At 44.9% G+C, this 23,103-nt stretch overlaps 1 protein-coding gene across 8 annotated transcripts in view; it reads left to right on the plus strand.

The window, feature by feature from the left end:
* Positions 1 to 23,103, plus strand: part of LOC135524802 (kinesin-like protein KIF1A) — a 183,425-nt gene that overhangs the window by 67,846 nt on the left and 92,476 nt on the right. For 7 of the 8 annotated variants that reach the window (XM_064952638.1, XM_064952631.1, XM_064952632.1 and 4 more), the window contains 7 exons: positions 12,097 to 12,230; positions 12,388 to 12,467; positions 12,820 to 12,895; positions 19,685 to 19,764; positions 19,931 to 20,037; positions 20,313 to 20,396; positions 20,962 to 21,142. In XM_064952638.1, coding sequence (XP_064808710.1) covers positions 12,097 to 12,230; positions 12,388 to 12,467; positions 12,820 to 12,895; positions 19,685 to 19,764; positions 19,931 to 20,037; positions 20,313 to 20,396; positions 20,962 to 21,142 — 742 coding nt within the window. The remainder of the gene's footprint in view (positions 1 to 12,096; positions 12,231 to 12,387; positions 12,468 to 12,819; positions 12,896 to 19,684; positions 19,765 to 19,930; positions 20,038 to 20,312; positions 20,397 to 20,961; positions 21,143 to 23,103) is intronic. The other variant, XM_064952633.1, reaches the window with a different exon arrangement.

The following is a 23,103-nucleotide window of genomic DNA, read 5'->3' on the forward strand; positions in this document are numbered from 1 at the left end:
CAGGACCAGTATGCGAGCACCACCAGTATGTTAGCAGGACCAGTATGCTAGCACCACCAGTATGCTAGCAGCATCAGTATGTTAGCAGGACCAGTATGCTAGCACCACTAGTATGTTAGCAGGACCAGTATGTTAGCAGGACCAGTATGTTAGCAGGACCAGTATGCTAGCACCACTAGTATGTTAGCAGCATCAGTATTTTAGCAGGACCAGTGTGTTAGCAGGACCAGTATGTTAGCAGGACCAGTGTGTTAGCACCACCAGTGTGTTAGCAGGACCAGTATGCTAGCACCACTAGTATGTTAGCAGCATCAGTATTTTAGCAGGACCAGTATGTTAGCAGCATCAGTATTTTAGCAGGACCAGTATGCTAGCACCACTAGTATGTTAGCACCACCAGTGTGTTAGCAGGACCAGTATGCTAGCACCACTAGTATGTTAGCACCACCAGTGTGTTAGCAGGACCAGTTTGCTTGCACCACTAGTGTGTTAGCAGGACTAGTATGTTAGCAAGACCAGTATGTTAGCAGGACCAGTATGTTAGCACCACCAGTATGTTAGCAGGACCAGTATGTTAGCAGCATCAGTATTTTAGCAGGACCAGTATGTTAGCAGGACCAGTATGTTAGCAGGACCAGTATGTTAGCAGGACCAGTATGTTAGCAGGACCAGTATGTTAGCAGCATCAGTATTTTAGCAGGACCAGTATGTTAGCAGGACCAGTGTGTTAGCAGGACCAGTGTGTTAGCAGGACCAGTATGTTAGCAGGACCAGTGTGTTAGCACCACCAGTGTGTTAGCAGGACCAGTATGCTAGCACCACTAGTATGTTAGCAGCATCAGTATTTTAGCAGGACCAGTATGTTAGCAGCATCAGTATTTTAGCAGGACCAGTGTGTTAGCAGGACCAGTTTGCTTGCACCACTAGTGTGTTAGCAGGACTAGTATGTTAGCAGGACCAGTATGTTAGCAGGACCAGTATGTTAGCACCACCAGTATGTTAGCAGGACCAGTATGTTAGCAGCATCAGTATTTTAGCAGGACCAGTATGTTAGCAGGACCAGTATGTTAGCAGGACCAGTATGTTAGCAGGACCAGTATGTTAGCAGCATCAGTATTTTAGCAGGACCAGTATGTTAGCAGGACCAGTGTGTTAGCAGGACCAGTGTGTTAGCAGGACCAGTATGTTAGCAGGACCAGTATGTTAGAAGGACCAGTATGTTAGCAGCATCAGTATTTTAGCAGGACCAGTATGTTAGCAGGACCAGTGTGTTAGCAGGACCAGTGTGTTAGCAGGACCAGTATGTTAGCAGGACCAGTTTGCTAGCACCACTAGTATGTTAGCAGGACCAGTATGTTAGCACCACCAGTGTGTTAGCACCACCAGTATGTTAGCAGGACCAGTGTGTTAGCAGGACCAGTATGTTAGCAGCACCAGTATGTTAGCAGGACCAGTGTGTTAGCAGGACCAGTGTGTTAGCAGGACCAGTATGTTAGCAGGACCAGTTTGCTAGCACCACTAGTATGTTAGCAGGACCAGTATGTTAGCACCACCAGTATGTTAGCAGGACCAGTTTGCTAGCACCACCAGTATGTTAGCAGGACCAGTGTGTTAGCAGGACCAGTATGTTAGCACCACCAGTATGTTAGCAGGACCAGTGTGTTAGCAGGACCAGTATGTTAGCAGGACCAGTATGTTAGCAGGACCAGTATGTTAGCAGGACCAGTGTGTTAGCAGGACCAGTATGTTAGCAGGACCAGTATGTTAGCAGGACCAGTATGTTAGCAGCATCAGTATGTTAGCAGGACTAGTATGTTAGCAGGACCAGTATGTTAGCAGGACTAGTATGTTAGCAGGACCAGTATGTTAGCAGCATCAGTATGTTAGCAGGACCAGTGTGTTAGCACCACCAGTATGTTAGCAGGACCAGTATGTTAGCAGGACCAGTATGTTAGCAGGACCAGTATGTTAGCAGGACTAGTATGTTAGCAGGACCAGTATGTTAGCAGCATCAGTATGTTAGCAGGACCAGTGTGTTAGCAGGACCAGTATGTTAGCAGGACCAGTATGTTAGCAGGACCAGTATGTTAGCAGGACTAGTATGTTAGCAGGACCAGTATGTTAGCAGCATCAGTATGTTAGCAGCATCAGTATGTTAGCAGGACCAGTGTGTTAGCAGCATCAGTATTTTAGCAGGACCAGTATGTTAGCAGGACCAGTGTGTTAGCAGGACCAGTGTGTTAGCAGGACCAGTATGTTAGCAGGACCAGTTTGCTTGCACCACCAGTGTGTTAGCAGGACCAGTATGTTAGCAGGACCAGTATGCTAGCACCACCAGTATGTTAGCAGGACCAGTATGTTAGCAGGACCAGTGTGTTAGCAGGACCAGTATGTTAGCAGGACCAGTGTGTTAGCAGGACCAGTGTGTTAGCAGGACCAGTATGTTAGCAGGACCAGTTTGCTAGCACCACTAGTATGTTAGCAGGACCAGTATGTTAGCACCACCAGTGTGTTAGCACCACCAGTATGTTAGCAGGACCAGTGTGTTAGCAGGACCAGTATGTTAGCAGCACCAGTATGTTAGCAGGACCAGTGTGTTAGCAGGACCAGTGTGTTAGCAGGACCAGTATGTTAGCAGGACCAGTTTGCTAGCACCACTAGTATGTTAGCAGGACCAGTATGTTAGCAGGACCAGTATGTTAGCAGGACTAGTATGTTAGCAGGACCAGTATGTTAGCAGCATCAGTATGTTAGCAGGACCAGTGTGTTAGCACCACCAGTATGTTAGCAGGACCAGTATGTTAGCAGGACCAGTATGTTAGCAGGACCAGTATGTTAGCAGGACTAGTATGTTAGCAGGACCAGTATGTTAGCAGCATCAGTATGTTAGCAGGACCAGTGTGTTAGCAGGACCAGTATGTTAGCAGCATCAGTATGTTAGCAGGACTAGTATGTTAGCAGGACCAGTGTGTTAGCAGGACCAGTATGTTAGCAGCATCAGTATGTTAGCAGGACCAGTGTGTTAGCAGGACCAGTATGTTAGCAGGACCAGTGTGTTAGCAGGACCAGTATGTTAGCAGGACCAGTGTGTTAGCAGGACCAGTGTGTTAGCAGGACCAGTATGTTAGCAGGACCAGTATGTTAGCAGGACCAGTATGTTAGCAGGACCAGTATGCTAGCACCACCAGTATGTTAGCAGGACCAGTATGCTAGCACCACCAGTATGTTAGCAGGACCAGTATGCTAGCACCACCAGTATGTTAGCAGGACCAGTTTGCCAGCACCACCAGTATGCTAGCAGGACCAGTATGTTAGCAGGACCAGTGTGTTAGCACCACCAGTATGTTAGCAGGACCAGTATGTTAGCAGGACCAGTTTGCTAGCACCACCAGTATGTTAGCAGGACCAGTTTGCTAGCACCACCAGTATGTTAGCAGGACCAGTTTGCTAGCACCACCAGTATGTTAGCAGGACCAGTTTGCCAGCACCACCAGTATGCTAGCAGGACCAGTATGTTAGCAGGACCAGTGTGTTAGCACCACCAGTATGTTAGCAGCATCAGTATGTTAGCATTTACATTTACATTTAAGTCATTTGGCAGACGCTCTTATCCGGAGCGACTTACAAATTGGTGAATTCACCTTATGACATCCAGTGGAACAGCCACTTTACAATAGTGCATCTAAATCATTTATGGGGGGGGGGGGTGAGAAGGATTACTTTATCCTATCCTAGGTATTCCTTAAAGAGGTGGGGTTTCAGGTGTCTCCGGAAGGTGGTGATTGACTCCGCTGTCCTGGCGTCGTGAGGGAGTTTGTTCCACCATTGAGGGGCCAGAGCAGCGAACAGTTTTGACTGGGCTGAGCGGGAACTGTACTTCCTCAGTGACCAGTAGGGAGGCGAGCAGGCCAGAGGTGGATGAACGCAGTGCCCTTGTTTGGGTGTAGGGCCTGATCAGAGCCTGGAGGTACTGCGGTGCCGTTCCCCTCACAGCTCCGTAGGCAAGCACCATGGTCTTGTAGCGGATGCGAGCTTCAACTGGAAGCCAGTGGAGAGAGCGGAGGAGCGGGGTGACGTGAGAGAACTTGGGAAGGTTGAACACCAGACGGGCTGCGGCGTTCTGGATGAGTTGTAGGGGTTTAATGGCACAGGCAGGGAGCCCAGCCAACAGCGAGTTGCAGTAATCCAGACGGGAGATGACAAGTGCCTGGATTAGGACCTGCGCCGCTTCCTGTGTGAGGCAGGGTCGTACTCTGCGGATGTTGTAGAGCATGAACCTACAGGAACGGGCCACCGCCTTGATGTTAGTTGAGAACGACAGGGTGTTGTCCAGGATCACGCCAAGGTTCTTGGCGCTCTGGGAGGAGGACAGTATGCTAGCATCACCAGTATGTTACCTTCACCAGTATGTTAGCAGGACCAGTATGTTAGCAGGACCAGTATGTTAGCAGGACCAGTATGTTAGCAGCATCAGTATGTTAGCCGGACCAGTGTGTTAGCAGGACCAGTATGCTAGCAGGACCAGTATGTTACCTTCACCAGTATGTTAGCAGCATCAGTATGTTAGCCGGACCAGTGTGTTAGCAGGACCAGTATGCTAGCATCACCAGTATGTTACCTTCACCAGTATGTTAGCACCACCAGTGTGTTAGCACCACCAGTATGTTAGCAGGACCAGTATGCTAGCAGGACCAGTATGTTAGCAGGACCAGTATCTTAGCAGGACCAGTGTGTTAGCAGGACCAGTATGTTAGCAGGACCAGTATGTTAGCAGGACCAGTATGTTAGCAGGACTAGTATGTTAGCAGGACCAGTATGTTAGCAGCATCAGTATTTTAGCAGGACCAGTATGCTAGCACCACCAGTATGTTAGCAGGACCAGTATGCTAGCAGGACCAGTATGTTAGCACCACCAGTGTGTTAGCAGGACCAGTGTGTTAGCAGGACCAGTATGTTAGCAGGACCAGTGTGTTAGCAGGACCAGTATGTTAGCAGCATCAGTATTTTAGCAGGACCAGTATGTTAGCAGGACCAGTATGCTAGCACCACCAGTATGTTAGCAGCATCAGTATTTTAGCAGGACCAGTATGCTAGCACCACCAGTATGTTAGCAGGACCAGTATGCTAGCAGGACCAGTGTGTTAGCAGGACCAGTATGTTAGCAGGACCAGTATGTTAGCAGGACCAGTATGTTAGCAGGACTAGTATGTTAGCAGGACCAGTATGTTAGCAGCAGCTGTTCAGCTCTCACTGTGTTCTCCTGTCTCTCACTGTGTTCTCCTGTCTCTAACTGTGTTCTCCTTTGTCTGTCTCTCTGTCTCTCTCGCTCTCCCAGCGTACAAGGGGCCAGGTCTTGGCACTGACGTTGCTGGTTTGAAATGTGTGTTTCTATATTTCTCTACTGTTTATCTCTCTACCGTTTCTATATCTCTCTACTGTTTCTATCTCTACTGTTTATCTCTCTACTGTTTCTATCTCTACTGTTTATCTCTCTACTGTTTCTGTCTCTACTGTTTATCTCTCTACTGTTTCTATATCTCTCTACTGTTTATCTCTCTACTGTTTCTATATCTCTCTACTGTTTATCTCTCTACTGTTTCTATCTCTACTGTTTATCTCTCTACTGTTTCTATCTCTACTGTTTATCTCTCTACTGTTTCTGTCTCTACTGTTTATCTCTCTACTGTTTCTATATCTCTCTACTGTTTATCTCTCTACTGTTTCTATATCTCTCTACTGTTTATCTCTCTACTGTTTCTATCTCTACTGTTTTATCTCTCTACTGTGTATCTCTCTACTGTTTATCTCTCTACTGTTTCTATCTCTACTGTTTTATCTCTCTACTGTTTCTATATCTCTCTACTGTTTGTATATATCTCTACTGTTTCTCTCTCTACTGTTTCTCTCTCTACTGTTTATCTCTCTACTGTTTATCTATCTACTGTTTCTCTCTACTGTTTATCTCTCTACTGTTTTCACTCTGTTCTCCTGTCTCTCAATGTGTTCTCCTGTCTCTCATTGTGTTCTCCTGTCTCTCACTGTGTTCTCCTATATTTTACTGTGTTCTCCTTTGTCTGTCTCTCTGTCTCTCTTTCTCTTTCTCTCCCAGCATACAAGGGGCCAGTTCTTGGCACTGACGTTGCTGGTTTGAAATGTGTGTTTCTATATTTCTCTACTATTTATCTCTCTACTGTTTCTATATCTCTCTACTGTTTCTATATCTCTCTGCTGTTTCTATTTCCCTCTACTGTTTATCTCTCTACTGTTTCTATATCCCTCTACTGTTTATCTCTCTACTGTTTCTATATCTCTCTACTGTTTATCTCTCTACTGTTTATCTCTCTACTGTTTCTCTCTCTGTTTCTCTCTACTGTTTCTATATCTCTCTACTGTTTCTCTCTCTACTGTTTATCTCTCTACTGTTTTCACTCTGTTCTCCTGTCTCTCATTGTGTTCTCCTGTCTCTCACTGTGTTCTCCTATATTTTACTGTGTTCTCCTTTGTCTGTCTCTCTGTCTCTCTTTCTCTTTCTCTCCCAGCATACAAGGGGCCAGGTCTTGGAACTGACGTTGCTGGTTTGAAATGTGTGTTTCTATATTTCTCTACTGTTTATCTCTCTACTGTTTCTATCTCTATTGTTTATCTCTCTACTGTTTCTATATCTGTCTACTGTTTCTATATCTCTCTGCTGTTTCTATATCCCTCTACTGTTTATCTCTCTACTGTTTCTATATCCCTCTACTGTTTATCTCTCTACTGTTTCTATATCTCTCTACTGTTTATCTCTCTACTGTTTATCTCTCTACTGTTTATCTCTCTACTATTTCTCTCTCTGTTTCTCTCTACTGTTTCTATATCTCTCTACTGTTTCTCTCTCTACTGTTTATCTCTCTACAGTTTTCACTCTGTTCTCCTGTCTCTCAATGTGTTCTCCTGTCTCTCATTGTGTTCTCCTGTCTCTCACTGTGTTCTCCTATATTTTACTGTGTTCTCCTTTGTCTGTCTCTCTGTCTCTCTTTCTCTTTCTCTCCCAGCATACAAGGGGCCAGGTCTTGGCACTGACGTTGCTGGGTTGAAATGTGTGTTTCTATATTTCTCTACTGTTTATCTCTCTACTGTTTCTATCTCTACTGTTTATCTCTCTACTGTTTCTATATCTCTCTACTGTTTCTATATCTCTCTGCTGTTTCTATATCTCTCTGCTGTTTCTATATCCCTCTACTGTTTATCTCTCTACTGTTTCTATATCCCTCTACTGTTTATCTCTCTACTGTTTCTATATCTCTCTACTGTTTATCTCTCTACTGTTTATCTCTCTACTGTTTCTCTCTCTGTTTCTCTCTACTGTTTCTTTATCTCTCTACTGTTTCTATATCTCTCTACTGTTTCTCTCTCTACTGTTTCTATCTCTACTGTTTATCTCTCTACTGTTTCTATATCTCTCTGCTGTTTCTATATCCCTCTACTGTTTATCTCTCTACTGTTTCTATATCTCTCTACTGTTTCTCTCTCTACTGTTTCTCTCTCTACTGTTGATCTCTCTACTGTTTATCTCTCTACTGTTCTCTCACTGTTTATCTCTCTACTGCTTATCTCTCTACTGTTTCTCTCTCTACTGTTTATCTCTCTACTGTTTCTCTCTCTACTGTTTATCCCTCTACTGATTATCTCTCGACTGTTTATCCCTCTACTGTTTATCTCTACTGTTTATCTCTCTACTGTTCTCTCTACTGTTTATCTCTCTACTGTTCTCTCTACTGTTTATCTCTCTACTGCTTATCTCTCTACTGTTTCTCTCTCTACTGTTTATCCCTCTACTGTTTATCTCTCTACTGTTTATCTCTCTACTGTTCTCTCTACTGTTTCTGTCTACTGTTCTCTCTACTGTTTATCCCTCTACTGCTTATCTCTCTACTGTTTCTCTCTCTACTGTTTCTATATCTCTCTACTGTTTCTATATATCTCTACTGTTTCTCTCTCTACTGTTTCTCTCTCTACTGCTTATCTCTCTACTGCTTATCTCTCTACTGTTTCTCTCTCTACTGTTTATCCCTCTACTGTTTATCTCTCTACTGTTCTCTCTACTGTTTATCTGTCTGGCTTTAGGCTGTTTCTTTGTCTGTCCTCTGTACTCTTCGCTCCGTGCTGCTTAGCATCGACAGCATGTTCTTATAGCTGTACTCTGCTGCACCAGATTAATGACTAATCATTGAGATAATCAACTTAATATTATTTCATATTGCCCAGGAATATATTGATCACGACCAATCAGTACCAGATCAAGAAGTACATGTGGCTTGTTCTAGAGGTCAGCCTGGTTGTTAGTAGGCTATCTGCTAGAAAATACCTAAGAGATATCAGATGCATTTCTGGGCTTGGACAGTAGGTGGTGTTTCCCTCTGATGTTACAGACAGTAGCTTTATCGCTTGTGTCCAGAAAAGCATTATGTTATGTCTACAGCAGTATGTTTTCAGAACCTCACTCAGCCAGCCAAATCAAATCAAATCAAATTTTATTTGTCACATACACATGGTTAGCAGATGTTAATGCGAGTGTAGCGAAATGCTTGTGCTTCCAGTTCCGACAATGCAGTAATAACCAGTTTGGAAAAGATGTACAGTGGGCCTCCTCATGTAGCCTACAGACTATGTAGGAAGGAAACTGCAAATATGCATTTGGATAATTAACTGTACATTCGAGTAGATTGATTCTCAGATAGAGGTCTGAGTGACAGACTAGGGGCCCTTAAAGCAACACCAGTAAGCTATGCTCATTTTACACTGAGTTACTGATTGATTCTATCACAGTGTTTGTTCATCTCTCTCTCTCTCTCTCTCTCTCTCTCTCTCTCTCTCTCTGTCTCTCTCTCTCTCTCTCTCTCTCTCTCTCTCTCTCTCACTCTCTTTCTCCCTCTCTCTCACACCTCCTCTTTCTGTCTTTCTGTTTTCTCTCTCTCAGCATACAAGGGGCCTCCCGGCACTGACGTTGCTGGTTTGAAATGTGTGTTAATGTTTCTTAACTCTCTGCTGTGTTTTTGGCTGTCCTCTTATACGCTTCGCTCCATGGCACCTTTAGCAGCACCAGAGCAATGTGTCAATAGTTGTACTCTCTGCAGCACCAGAGCAATGTGTCAATAGTTGTACTCTCTGCAGCACCAGAGCAATGTGTCAATAGTTGTACTCTCTGCAGCACCTGAGTAATGTGTCAATAGTTGATTATTAATTAATTGATTAATGACCAATCAGTGAGTTAACTTATCAAAGGTTGTTCAAAATGCCAAGGACAATATTGATCGCGATCAATCATGTGCACATGTATGTATCAGATCAACAAGGACATGTGTCCTTCAGGCAGGCTTGTTCTAGAGGTCAGCCTGGTTGTTAGTAGGCTATCTGCTAGAAAATACCTAAGAGATATCGGATGCATTTCTGGGCTTGGACAGTAGGTGCTGTTCCCCTCTGGTGCTGTAGAGATGCTCTTGTGGACTGGGCTCATATTTTATTTTATTTTTTCTACCTTTATTTAACCAGGCAAGTCAGTTAAGAACAAATTCTTATTTTCAATGACGGCCTAGGAACAGTGGGTTAACTGCCTGTTCAGGGGCAGAACGACAGATTTGTACCTTGTCAGCTCGGGGATTCAAACTTGCAACCTTTCGGTTCCTAGTCCAACGCTCTAACCACTAGGCTACCCTGCCGCCCCAAATATATATATATAGCTTTATCGCTGATGTCCAGAGTTCAGGAAGGCGACCAACGGCAGTATGTTTTTTGTGTGTTTTTTTAAGGAAATATATATATTTTTTACAGCAGTTCTAAGTGATACCCTTAATCAATTCCCTGAGGTAACGGGAAATGACTCTGTAATAAGGTAAACACTTCATATATTTTACGCAACTGCGCCCAGCTGTTCTTTTTATCACAGGAAATTGGTGTTTTGCTACTGTGTGTTTAATACCAGCATTACCGAACAGATGGCGACAGGCTTCAGGGTGTCAGAAAGTGGTACATGTGTCATCTTGACTGGCAGGGGCAACAGGAAGGACCCAGACTGGTGATTCGGTCTACTTTGACTCTCGGTGTGTTGGTATTGCAACACCTACCTACCTCCAGTGCTGAGACTCATTGTAGAAGGTGACATATACCACAACCAGAAGGTTGTGAGTTCAAACCCCCGAGCTGACAAGGTACAAATCTGTCGTTCTGCCCCTGAACAGGCAGTTAACCCACTGTTCCTAGGCCGTCATTGAAAATAAGAATGTACTCTTAACTGACTTGCCTGGTTAAATAAAGGTAAAATAAAAAATATTGTGCACTGTGATAAATTCATAGCCCGTGGAATAGATATTTGAGAACAATTCTGAGACAACAACAAAAAATCACCTATATTTCAGTGTGATGAATCTATTAGTAAAACCTTGATTGACAAGGGATTTCCTCATCTTATACAGTCCCAAGTGGCATCGTAATCCCTACTATCTTTGTCCAAAGCCCTATGGGCCCTGGTCAAATGTAGTGCACTATAATAGGGAATAGGGTGCCACTAGGTGCACCTAGATGGTCTTCTGTGGTTCTTTCCTATGGTGTTACATCATTAGATTTCATCGATGGAGAGTTTGATATGAGGAAGGAAACCTCTCAGTGAAGTAGCTGGTATTGTATGTGTTCTTCCCATGGTGTTACATAAACGGGTAGTTTGGATCCTGGATGCAGATTGGTTAATCCATAGGTAATGCCTGTTTGCTGCATATCATATTTCCTTCATGGGTAGTTTGATATAGACCTTGGCCATATGGTCTGAATAGGACTTTATGCTAACACGTGCGCTCTATGCGAAGTAACGCTCATATTTCCTTTCAGAGTGTTTGCTATTGGTCCGTGGATGCAATAGAGTCAAAGCATGTCGTAGCCATGTCGTAGCCATGTCGTAGCCAGGTCGTAGCCATGTCGTAGCCACGTCGTAGCTACGTCGTAGCCACGTCGTAGCCACGTCGTAACCACGTCGTAGCCACGTCGTAGCCACATCGTAGCCATGTCGTAGCCACATCGTAGCCATGTCGTAGCCACGTCGTAACCACGTCGTAACCACGTCGTAGCCATGTCGTAGCCACGTCGTAGCCACGTCGTAGCCATGTCGTCGCCACATCGTAGCCATGTCGTAGCCACATCGTAGCCACGTCGTAGCCACGTCGCCATGTCGTAGCCATGTCGTAGCCATGTCGTAGCCACGTCGTAGCCACGTCGTAGCCACGTCGTAGCCACGTCGTAACCACGTCGTAACCACGTCGTAGCCACGTCGTAGCCACGTCGTAGCCACGTCGTAGCTATGTCGCCATGTCGTAGCCATGTCGTAGCCACGTCGTAGCCACATCGTAGCCATGTCGTAGCCACATCGTAGCCATGTCGTAGCCACATCGTAGCCATGTCGTAGCCACATCGTAGCCATGTCGTAGCCACATCGTAGCCACGTCGTAGCCACGTCGTAGCCACGTCGTAGCCACGTCGTAGCCACGTCGTAGCCACGTCGTAGCCACGTCGTAGCCATGCGACAGGGAACTAACCCTCAGAGCCTTCCAGGAAGGGACATCAGTGTTCCTGTTGAGGATGATTCTGAATGGCCTTCCTGACTGATAAACGCTTTGCTTGAAGCTTGACGGCATACTTTGGATTTGGCTTGATTGTTAGATCGATTTGTTTCATGATTAGCAGCCCCCCCCCCCCCCCCAGGTGCACTTGCCACATCTTTTGCATTCTTCTGCTGGCTTTCTGCATACTGCGCTGCTCTTGTCTTCTCTTCCTTGTGTGTTTCTTACTCCCGGTTAAATGTTCTCTTTGTGTTTCAGGTTAGTTTCATGTCTACTTCTTCTTCTTCTTCTTCCTTCTTTTCTATTTTTCCTTCTCCTCTCGTCCTTTTCTGTCCGCTTCTCTCCGTCTCTCTTACCTCCCTGTCCCCTGCGCTAATCCCCACTTCCTACCCCCACTCCCACCACCCACTGTTTCCTCTGTCCCGCCCCCTTCCCCTGACAGACCTATCCGATTTCAAGAACAATAACAATAATCGCCAAGCTGTCAATCAAAAGGATGATCTCTCCACAGTGACCAATGCCATGACGGGGATGAGCCCCTCCCCCTCTCTGTCCGCCCTATCCAGTCGAGCCGGATCCATCGCCAGCCTCCACGACCGCATCATGTTCAGCCCCGGAAGCGAGGAGGCCATCGAGAGACTCAAGGTGAACTGATCACTTGATTGATTGATGAATTCATTTATTTATTGATTTAAGTAATTTATTACAGTCAGACATAATACACTCTGTCCCGCATATTGAACATAGACACTGGAGGGTTCACAACAGTTTGTCATATTTTTTGGGGGGGGGATTTCATCAGGAAACAGAGAAGATCATTGCGGAGCTCAATGAGACCTGGGAGGAGAAACTTCGCAGAACAGAAGCCATCAGAATGGAAAGGTGATTTACTACCACTTCCCAATCTCTACTTACAGTATAGATTATAAGGAAAGGACAATCCAGTCTCTGGATCCAAGGAACATGGAAGAAATAGGAGACCACTGCAGGGTTGTGGTCAATTCAATTAAATTCAGTTAATTCAGGAAGTAAAATGAAATACAAATTCAATATTTGTAAAAAGGAGCATTTATTTTTTATTGACTTTTCAATAAGCCAAAAAAGGAGAAACTAATTTATTTTAAAAGTTTCAATTTTTCCATTTTAAATTCAAATCACTTCCTGAATTGACTGATTTTAATTTGAATTGACCCCAACCTTGGGCCGTTGTACAACTGTCCATTCTCTTCCACAGAGAGGCCCTGCTGGCTGAGATGGGTGTGGCTATGAGGGAAGACGGAGGAACCGTGGGCGTGTTCTCCCCCAAGAAGGTAAGACATCAACACATTAGCAGATATCATTTAACAGGTCAGCTATTCAGGTTTAGGTTAGGTCAGGGTTAGGTCAAGGTTAGATTAGGGTTAGGTCAGGGTTAGGTTAGGGTTTGGTCAGGGTTAGGTTAGGTCAGGGTTAGGTCAGGGTTAGGTCAGGGTTAGGTTAGGATTAGGTCAGGGTTAGGTCAGGGTTAGGTTTAGGTCAGGTTTAGGTTAGGGTTAGGTCAGGGTTAGGTCAGGGTTAGGTCAGGGTTAGGGTTAGGTCAGGGTTAGGTCAGGGTTAGGGTTTAGGTTAGGGTTAGGTCAGGGTTAGGTCAGGGTTAGGGTTAGGTCAGGGTTAGGTTAGGGTTAGGTCAGGGTTAGGTTAGGGTTTGGTCAGGGTTAGGTTAGGTCAGGGTTAGGTCAGTGTTAGGTTAGGATTAGGTTAGGGTTAGGTCAGGTTAGGGTTAGGTTAGGGTTAGGCCAGGGTTAGGTTAGGTTAGGGTTAAGGCTTAGGTTAGGGTTAGGTCAGGATTAGGTTAGGATTAGGTTAATGATACTTTGCACTAGAGGGAAGTCAACAATGGTATGTACCTACAGTGCATTCGGAAAGTATTCAGACCCCTTGACTTTTTCCACATTTTGTTACAATACAGCCTTATTCTAAAGTGGATTAAATAGGTTCTTTCCCTCAACAATCATCACACAATACCCCATAATGACATCACAACACCTCATAATGACATCACAACACCCCGTAAATGACAAAGCAAAAACGTTTTTTTAGAAACATTAGCAAATGTATAAAAAATAATAACATTTCCATAAGTATTGAGACCCTTTACTCAGTACTTTGTTGAAGCACATTTTGCAGCGATTACAGTCTCTAGTCTTCTTGGGTATGACGCTACGAGCTTTGTACACCTGTATTTGGGGAGTTTCTACCATTCTTCTCTCTAGATCTGTCAGGTTGGATGGAGAGCGTTGCTACACGGCTATTTTCAGGTCTCTCTGGAGATGTTCGATGAGGTTCAAGTCTGGGCTCTGGCTGGGCCACTCAAGGACATTCAGAGACTTGTCGCAAAGCCACTCCTGCATTGTCTTGGCTGTGTGCTTAGGGTCATTCTCCTGTTGGAAGCTGAACCATCACCCCAGTCTGAGATCCTGAGCACTCTGGAGCAGGTTTTCATCAATGATCTCTCTGTACTTTGCTCTGTTCATCTTTCCCTTGATCCTGACTAGTCTCCCAGTCCCTACCACTGAAAACCATCCCCACAGCATGATGCTGCCACCACCATGCTTCACTGTAGGGATGGTGACCGGTTTCCTCCAGACGTGACGCTTGGCATTCAGGCCAAAGAGTTCAATCTTGGTTTCATCAGACCAGAGAATCTTATTTCTCATGGTCTGAGAGTCCTTTAGGTGCCTTTTGGGAAACTCCAAGCGGGCTGCCATGTGCCTTTCACTGAGGAGTGGCATCCGTCTGGCCACTCTACCATAAAGGCCTAATTGGTGGAGTGCTGCAGAGATGGTTGTCCTTCTGGAAGGTTCTCCCATCTCCACGGAGGAACTCTGGAGCACTGTCAGAATGACTATTGGGTTCTTGGTCACCTGCCTGAGAAAGGCCCTTCTTCCCGGTTTGCTCAGTTTGGCCGGGCGGCCAGCTCTAGGAAGAGTCTTGGTGGTTCCAAACTTCTTCCATTTAAGAATGATGGAGGCCACTGTGTTCTTGGGGACCTTCAATACTGCAGAAATGTTTTGGTTCCCTTCCCCAGATCTGTGCCTCATCACAATCCTGTCTCGGAGCTCTATGGACAATTCCTTTAACCTCATGGCTTGGTTTTTGCTCGGACATGCACGGTCAACTGTGGGACCTTTTATATAGACAGGTGTGTGCCTTTCCAAATCATGTCCAATCAAATGAATTTACCATAGGTGGACTCCAATCAAGTTGTAGAAACATATCAAGGATGATCAATAGAAACAGGATGCACCTGAGCTCAATTTCAGGTCTCATAGCAAACGGTCTGAATACTTATGTAAACAAGGCATTTCTATATTTTTATTTTTAATACATTTGCACATTTTTTTTTTATTTATCGTAATGGGGTATTATGTGTACATTGATGAGGACATTTTTTATTGAGTCGTTTTTTTTTTAATTCGGCTGTAACGTAACAGAATGTGATACAATTGAAAGGGTCTGAATTCCTGAATGAATGGAGCTGCCCATTAACTCTATGGATCTGGATAACACTGTACTGTATGTTCCTGAATGAATGGAGCTGCCCATTAACTCTATGGATCTGGATAACACTGTATGTTCCTGAATGAATGGAGCTGCCCATTAACTCTATGGATCTGGATAACACTGTATGTTCCTGAATGAATGGAGCCTTCTATGGAGCTGCCCATGCTGTCACAAAAGTGTTCAATGAAAAATAAGTACTCCCTCTATTTAACTCTATGGATATCCTCAATATTTTCAGTGTTTGAGCAAGTTTAAATAGACTTGAATAGAAAATGTTTTTATTTTGATGCATTAATGTGGATTTACTTCCAAGCCCTCGTCATCAGAGCAGAGCAGAAAGCCCGAGGCTGTGTTCATTGACACAGTAGGGCTGTTCTCACCCAATGAGGTTGGTCTCTCTGAAGTGTCCAATCTCCCATACTGGATGCTCTGCTCTGTCTGGAGACTCCGACTCCTCGTCTTCTCTGAGTGCTTCGCTAGACTGTGACCTTTTCACATATCCTTCCGCTTCAACTCTCTTGATTCCTCGTTCTGTTTGATTAAAGAGAGCACGTATCAACAGAGCCCGTGTTAAAACGTCGGGAATGTGTATACTTTATACCTATCCAGACGTTTCAGATCTGCACACATTAAAGGGCTAAGGCCACGAGAATTGGGATAGGGTGTATCTTTCCCTGATATGCCCTCCATCTCCCATCTCAGCCTGTATACATATATAGTCTCTCAAGCTTTAATTGGAACCTGACAGCTATGTAGAGCTTTACAGCAGGGGAGGAGATCAACCAACTGTTTCCTTTCTCATTAAGTTAAGGATTTTGATTAATTTAGTCTTCTTCTCCTTTAATCTACTTCATTATTTCCAAGCAAACAAAGTCGTTAGTATTCACTCTGCTTCAAGCTGCAAGCAGCAGAGTGATGTAAACACAGAGAAGCAAACACATTCAGTATATTTATGAAGATTTATAGCGTTTGTGTTTCCTACTTCGCCAGCTGTTGTTTGATGGGTATAAATGACTCACACAGAGATGCTGTTAATCCCTTGGGTGTCTGGCTATTTTGTATTTCTTTAAACTTTTCCTCATCTCCTACCTAAAGAGGGAGTCTCTGGGGATCTGTCCAGAATGGCACCCTAATCCCTACATAGTGCACTTTATAGAGAATAAGGTTCCATTTGGGTTCAATTTGGGACGCATCCTCTGTGCTTCTCTACAGGCACCAAATCAAATCGAATCAAATGTATTTATATAGCCCTTCGTACATCAGCTGATATCTCAAAGTGTTGTACAGAAACCCAGCCTAAAACCCCAAACAGCAAGCAATGCAGGTGTAGAAGCACGGTGGCTAGGAAAAACTCCCTAGAAAGGCCAAAACCTAGGAAGAAACCTAGAGAGGAACCAGGCTATGAGGGGTGGCCAGTCCTCTTCTGGTTGTGCCGGGTGGAGTTATAACAGAACATGGCCAAGATGTTCAAATGTTCATAAAGATCTATGCATCGGTGTGTTTTTATTCAATTAATTCTAAAGCTGACGTATGGAATTGTTTTAATATGGTCATACTATGTACGATTTATTAATTCTGAATTTTAGGACGCCTTTATGTATCAAAATAATATATTTAAAAAATTATTTGATAAAATAACCCTTAGAAACGCATTGAATAACACGTTCATAAATGGCGAAAATGACAGTCAAAAAAATAAATAAGAAGAAACAATGTTTTGAAGTGTTTGTCCGAAATATTTAACCCCTTTGATTGGGTTAGGCACAAAACGACCTTCATACTTCCATTAGTTTTTTTTGTCCGGTAATGTTTACCTTCAGACGAAGCCCCGTGATACTTGAGGAACAAAATGGAGAACAGTTTATGTAGGTCAAACCATTCGGATTTCGGGGGTTAAATTGAATGCCTCTAACAATGATGTAATTTGAGATGTGTAATAAAGATATATTGCGAAACACATTTGAATGCCTCTGACCCTAGATCAACATTGGAGTCGTGTCCCGCAACAAGGCAGGTTCCTTGATAACACATGACTGTGGAACCTTTCTAGCACAGTGATTTATATACTTAAGGGGAGGGATTTAAATGTGCTGAGTGTAATTAGTGATGGTGTAAAGCTGTGGTATGCTGTGATAAAATGTGATATGCTGTGATATGCTGTGATATGCTGTGATAAACTGTGATATAGTGATACATCAATATGACATTTTTGGCCGATACCGACATCCAATATTTTCTTTGCCCCAAAAAATAATACCGATGCCAGTTAAATAGTTAACACACACACACACGGACACAGTAGGGTCTAAGGCACTGCATCTCAGTGCAAGAGGCATCATTACAGTCTCTGGTTCAAATCCAGGCTGCATCACATCCGACCGTGATTGGGAGTCAGTAAAACATAATCCAGAACCTATTTCTTTGACTTACTTGCTGGGCTGTTCCGTTGTTCATTTGTTCAGTCGTTTCATTCTCAACCAGGATTTCATCATACGTGTCAAGTAGTGAAGTTTCAGCTGTGTCTGTCCGTATCCTCTCTTCCTCTGTGCTTCACTGTCACTGTGTCTGTCCGTATCCTCTCTTCCTCGGTGCTTCACTGTCACTGTGTCTGTCCGTGGCCTCTCTTCCTCTGTGCTTCACTGTCACTGTGTCTGTCCGTATCCTCTCTTCCTCTGTGCTTCACTGTCACTGTGTCTGTCCGTGGCCTCTCTTCCTCGGTGCTTCACTGTCACTGTGTCTGTCCGTATCCTCTCTTCCTCGGTGCTTCACTGTCACTGTGTCCGTTTCCATCTTGTCCAGCTGTGTCTGTCCGTATCCTCTCTTCCTCGGTGCTTCACAGTCACTGTGTCTGTCCGTATCCTCTCTTCCTCGGTGCTTCACTGTCACTGTGTCCGTTTCCATCTTGTCCAGCTGTGTTTGTAACATTTCATGTAAACCCTGTTTCTTGTCTGTATTGAAGTAGCGGTCCTTGTACCTAGCATCGAGCATGGTGGCGACACAGTAAAGAGAGAATGCCTGTTAAAGAAGTAGTGGTCCTTGTTCCTAGCATCGAGCATGGTGGCGACACAGTAAAGAGAGAATGCCTGTTAAATAAGTAGCGGTCCTTGTACCTAGCATCCAGCATGGTGGCGACACAGTAAAGAGAGAATGCCACCGAATCGCTTGTTCACAGCCTCGAGTACTTTTGTTAGTTAACGCCACATTCTGTGTCTTCGGTTTTGTTAAGCAGGTGTTTCAGTGTCATGACAGAGGGTATCACGTCTGCTGCAGACACAGTTGACTCAAAGCATGCGCGTACCAACTGTCAAGTCTCTTCACTGACATTTTCAACCTCTCCCTGACCGAGTCTGTAATACCTACATGTTTCAAGCAGACCACCATGGTCCCTGTGCCCAAGGGCGCAAAGGTAATATGCCTAAATGATTACCGCCCCATGGCACTCACATCGGTAGCCATGAAGTGGCTGGTCATGGCTCACATCAACAGCATCCTCCCAAGTACCCTAGACCCACTGCAATTCGCATACCGCCCCAACAGATCCACAGATAATGCAATATTAATCGCACTCCACGCTGCTGTTTCACACCTGGACAAAAGGAACACGTATGTGAGAATGCTATTAATTGACTACAGCTCAGCGTTCAACACCATAGTGCCCTCAAAGCTCATCACTAAGGTAAGGATACTGGGACTGAACACCTCTCTCTGCAACTGGATCCTGGACTTGTCGGACCGCCCCCGATGGTAAGGGTAGGTAACAACACGTCTGCCACTCTGATCCACTCTGATCCTCAACACGGGGGCCCCTCAGGGGTGTGTACTTTGTCCCCTCCTGTACTCCCTGTTCACCCATGACCGCGTGGTCAAACACGACTCTAACACCATCATTAAGTTTGCTGACGACACAACAGTGACAACGATGTGACAGCCTATAGGGTGGTTTCCAGGACAACAACCTCTCCCTCAATGTGAATAAGGAGATGATCGTGGACTACAGGAAAAGGCCGAACAGGCCCCCATTAACATTAACCGGGCTGTAGTAGAGCGGGTTGAGAGTTTCAAGTTCCTTGGTGTCCACATCACCAAGAATCTATCATGGTCCAAACACACCAAGACAGTCGAGGCTCATACTGAACATAATAAATATAAACACAACATGTTTCATGAGCGTGAAATTAAGATATACAAGTTTGTATAGATAGTAACAAATAAAATCTGAAATTAGGTTTAACAAATGATATGACCACATTTGATACATTAGATGAGACAACAGGTAAAAGTCCCATATGAACCCATATGAACCATATGAACCCATATGAACCATATGAAACCATATGAACCCATATGAACCATATGAAACCATATGAACCCATATGAACCATATGAACCCATATGAACCCATATGAACCATATGAACCCTATGAACATAAATGAACCATTTGAACCCATATGAACCATATGAACCCATATGAACCATGTGAACCCATATGAACCCACATGAAACTATATGAACCATATGAACCTAAATTAACCCATATGAACCCTCCTTGTTGTAGACTCCTCACCTGGTGAACCTCAACGAGGACCCCCTGATGTCAGAGTGCCTGCTGTACTACATCAAAGATGGTGACACCAAGTAAGAGAACATAGAGAGAACATAGAGACACCAAGTAAGAGAGATGTCATGAGGATAATGTATGAGACTTCACAATGGCTTATAGACTACGTTATGTATCTTTTAGGTAGAATATCACACATTTTGTACAGTACAATACCCTAATGTTGACTCCTTTCTTTCCCAGGGTCGGTCGTGTGGACGCCAGCAGCAGACAGGACATTGTCCTCAGTGGTCACTTCATCAAGGACGAACACTGTACATTTACCTCTACAACGGGACCCATTGGAGAAGGTGAGATATTGGACCCTGCTGGGTATGCTTTGGTTTACTGATTAGAGGCTGGGTGTGTTATTATGGTTCGTGTGGCTACTGTACCATGCAATTCTCTATTCTCTATTATTTTCCTATCTTACTGGAGCCGCTATCTTACTTGGATTTAAAAGCAAGGATAGGATTGGTGTAAGAGACCATGCACGAACGCACACTTCATGGAAAAGGGTGGATAATTAAGATGCAGGTAGTGTCTGGAAAGGTCTATCTCCCTGTCTGTCTCCTTTCTGCCCCAGTAGCAGTCACCCTGGAGCCCTGTGAGGGAGCTGAGACCTACGTCAACGGGAAGAGGGTCACCGAGGCTACAGTCCTCAAATCAGGTGGGTCAGCTATATCTTTCCCTCTCTCTCTCACACACTCTCTCTCTCTCTCTTGCCCCCCCTCTCTCTCTCTCTCTCTCTCTGTCTCTCACTCTTTCACTCTCTTTCTCTCTCTCTCTCTCTCTCTCTCTCTTCACTCTCTGTCTCTCACTCTCACTCTCTTTCCTCTCTTTCTCTCTCTTTCACTCTCTTTCTTTCTCTTCTCTTCTTTCTTTCTTTCTTTCTTTCTCTCTCTCTCTCTCTCTCTCTCTCTCTCTCTCTCTCTCTCTCTCACTCTCTCACTCTCTCTCACATTCTCTCCCTCCGTCTCCCTCCCCCACCCCCTCTCTCTCTCTCCCTCTTTCTCTCTCTCTCCCTCTCTCCCTCACTCTTTCCCTCTCTTCCTCTCTCTCTTCCTTTTTTGTCCTCTGGTCTGGAGATGTCCTCTACACTTTCCTACTCAATTTCTACCGCTTCTCTTTTGCTCTTTGTAACATTCTTCACTTCTATCCAGACATTTGTACCGATCACCGAATGCTTTTTGAAAAGTCTCTCTCCCTGCTTTCTGGATCAACCTGTCCTCCAGGGAACCGTATTATTCTGGGTAAGAGCCACGTGTTCCGGTTCAACCACCCAGAGCAGGCGCGCCAGGAGCGGGAGAAGACGCCCTGCGCTGAGACCCCCGTGGAGCCGGTAGATTGGGCCTTCGCACAGAGAGAACTGCTGGACAAACAGGGCATCGACATGAAGCAGGAGATGGACCAGAGGTGAGAGGGGAGACAAGGGAGAAGAGAGACTAGGTTGAGTAAATACTGTAAGAGAGAGGAGAGGATTCAGAGGTGGTAGAGTCTGTGGTTGTGAGTGAGGGATAGTTGAGATGAGTCTGTAGCTGTGTCTGTGGTTGTGTCTGTGGTTGAGTCTGTAGTTGTGTCTGTGGTTGAGTCTGTAGTTGAGTCTGTAGTTGTGTCTGTGGTTGAGTCTGTGGTTGAGTCTGTGGTTGTGTCTGTGGTTGTGTCTGTGGTTGTGTCTGTGGTTGTGTCTGTGGTTGAGTCTGTGTCTGTAGTTGTGTCTGTGGTTGAGTCTGTAGTTGAGTCTGTGTCTGTGGTTGTGTCTGTGGTGCCTGTGGTTGAGTCTGTAGTTGTGTCTGTGGTTGAGTCTGTGGTTGAGTCTGTGGTTGTGTCTGTGGTTGAGTCTGTGTCTGTAGTCGTGTCTGTGGTCGTGTCTGTGGTTGTGTCTGTGGTTGAGTCTGTAGTTGTGTCTGTGGTTGAGTCTGTAGTTGAGTCTGTGGTTGAGTCTGTAGTTGAGTCTGTCTGTCGTTGTGTCTGTGGTTGAGTCTGTGGTTGAGTCTGTGTCTGTAGTTGTGTCTGTAGTTGTGTCTGTCGTTGTGTCTGTGGTTGAGTCTGTGGTTGAGTCTGTAGTCGTGTCTGTGGTTGAGTCTGTGGTTGAGTCTGTGTTTGTAGTTGTGTCTGTGGTTGAGTCTGTAGTTGTGTCTGTGGTTGAGTCTGTAGTTGTGTCTGTAGTTGTGTCTGTTGTTGAGTCTGTGGTTGTGTCTGTGGTTGAGTCTGTGGTTGTGTCTGTGGTTGAGTCTGTGGTTGTGTCTGTGGTTGAGTCTGTGTCTGTAGTTGTGTCTGTTGTTGAGTCTGTAGTTGAGTCTGTAGTTGTGTCTGTAGTTGAGTCTGTGGCTGAGTCTGTAGTTGAGTCTGTGGTTGTGTCTGTGGTTGAGTCTGTGGTTGAGTCTGTGGTTGAGTCTGTAGTTGTGTCTGTTGTTGAGTCTGTAGTTGAGTCTGTAGTTGTGTCTGTTGTTGAGTCTGTGGTTGTGTCTGTGGTTGAGTCTGTGGTTGTGTCTGTGTCTGTGGTTGTGTCTGTGGTTGAGTCTGTAGTCGTGTCTGTGGTTGAGTCTGTAGTTGTGTCTGTGGTTGAGTCTGTAGTTGAGTCTGTGGTTGTGTCTGTGGTTGAGTCTGTAGTCGTGTCTGTGGTTGAGTCTGTAGTTGTGTCTGTGGTTGAGTCTGTAGTTGAGTCTGTGGTTGTGTATGTAGTTGTGTCTGTCGTTGTGTCTGTGGTTGAGTCTGTGGTTGAGTCTGTGTCTGTAGTTGTGTCTGTGGTTGAGTCTGTAGTCGTGTCTGTGGTTGAGTCTGTAGTTGTGTCTGTGGTTGAGTCTGTAGTTGAGTCTGTGGTTGTGTCTGTAGTTGTGTCTGTCGTTGTGTCTGTGGTTGAGTCTGTGGTTGAGTCTGTGTTGAGTCTGTAGTTGTGTCTGTGGTTGAGTCTGTGGTTGTGTCTGTGGTTGAGTCTGTGTCTGTAGTTGTGTCTGTTGTTGAGTCTGTAGTTGAGTCTGTAGTTGTGTCTGTGGTTGTGTCTGTGGCTGAGTCTGTGGTTGAGTCTGTGGTTGAGTCTGTAGTTGTGTCTGTGGTTGAGTCTGTGGTTGTGTCTGTAGTTGTGTCTGTGGTTGAGTCTGTAGTCGTGTCTGTGGTTGAGTCTGTGTCTGTAGTTGTGTCTGTTGTTGAGTCTGTAGTTGTAGTCTGTGGTTGTGTCTGTGGCTGAGTCTGTAGTTGAGTCTGTGGTTGAGTCTGTGGTTGAGTCTGTGGTTGAGTCTGTAGTTGTGTCTGTTGTTGAGTCTGTAGTTGAGTCTGTAGTTGTGTCTGTTGTTGAGTCTGTGGTTGTGTCTGTGGTTGAGTCTGTGGTTGTGTCTGTGTCTGTGGTTGTGTCTGTGGTTGAGTCTGTAGTCGTGTCT

The sequence above is a fragment of the Oncorhynchus masou genome, chromosome 31 (genome assembly GCF_036934945.1).
Source record: "Oncorhynchus masou masou isolate Uvic2021 chromosome 31, UVic_Omas_1.1, whole genome shotgun sequence".
Lineage (NCBI taxonomy): Eukaryota > Metazoa > Chordata > Actinopteri > Salmoniformes > Salmonidae > Oncorhynchus > Oncorhynchus masou.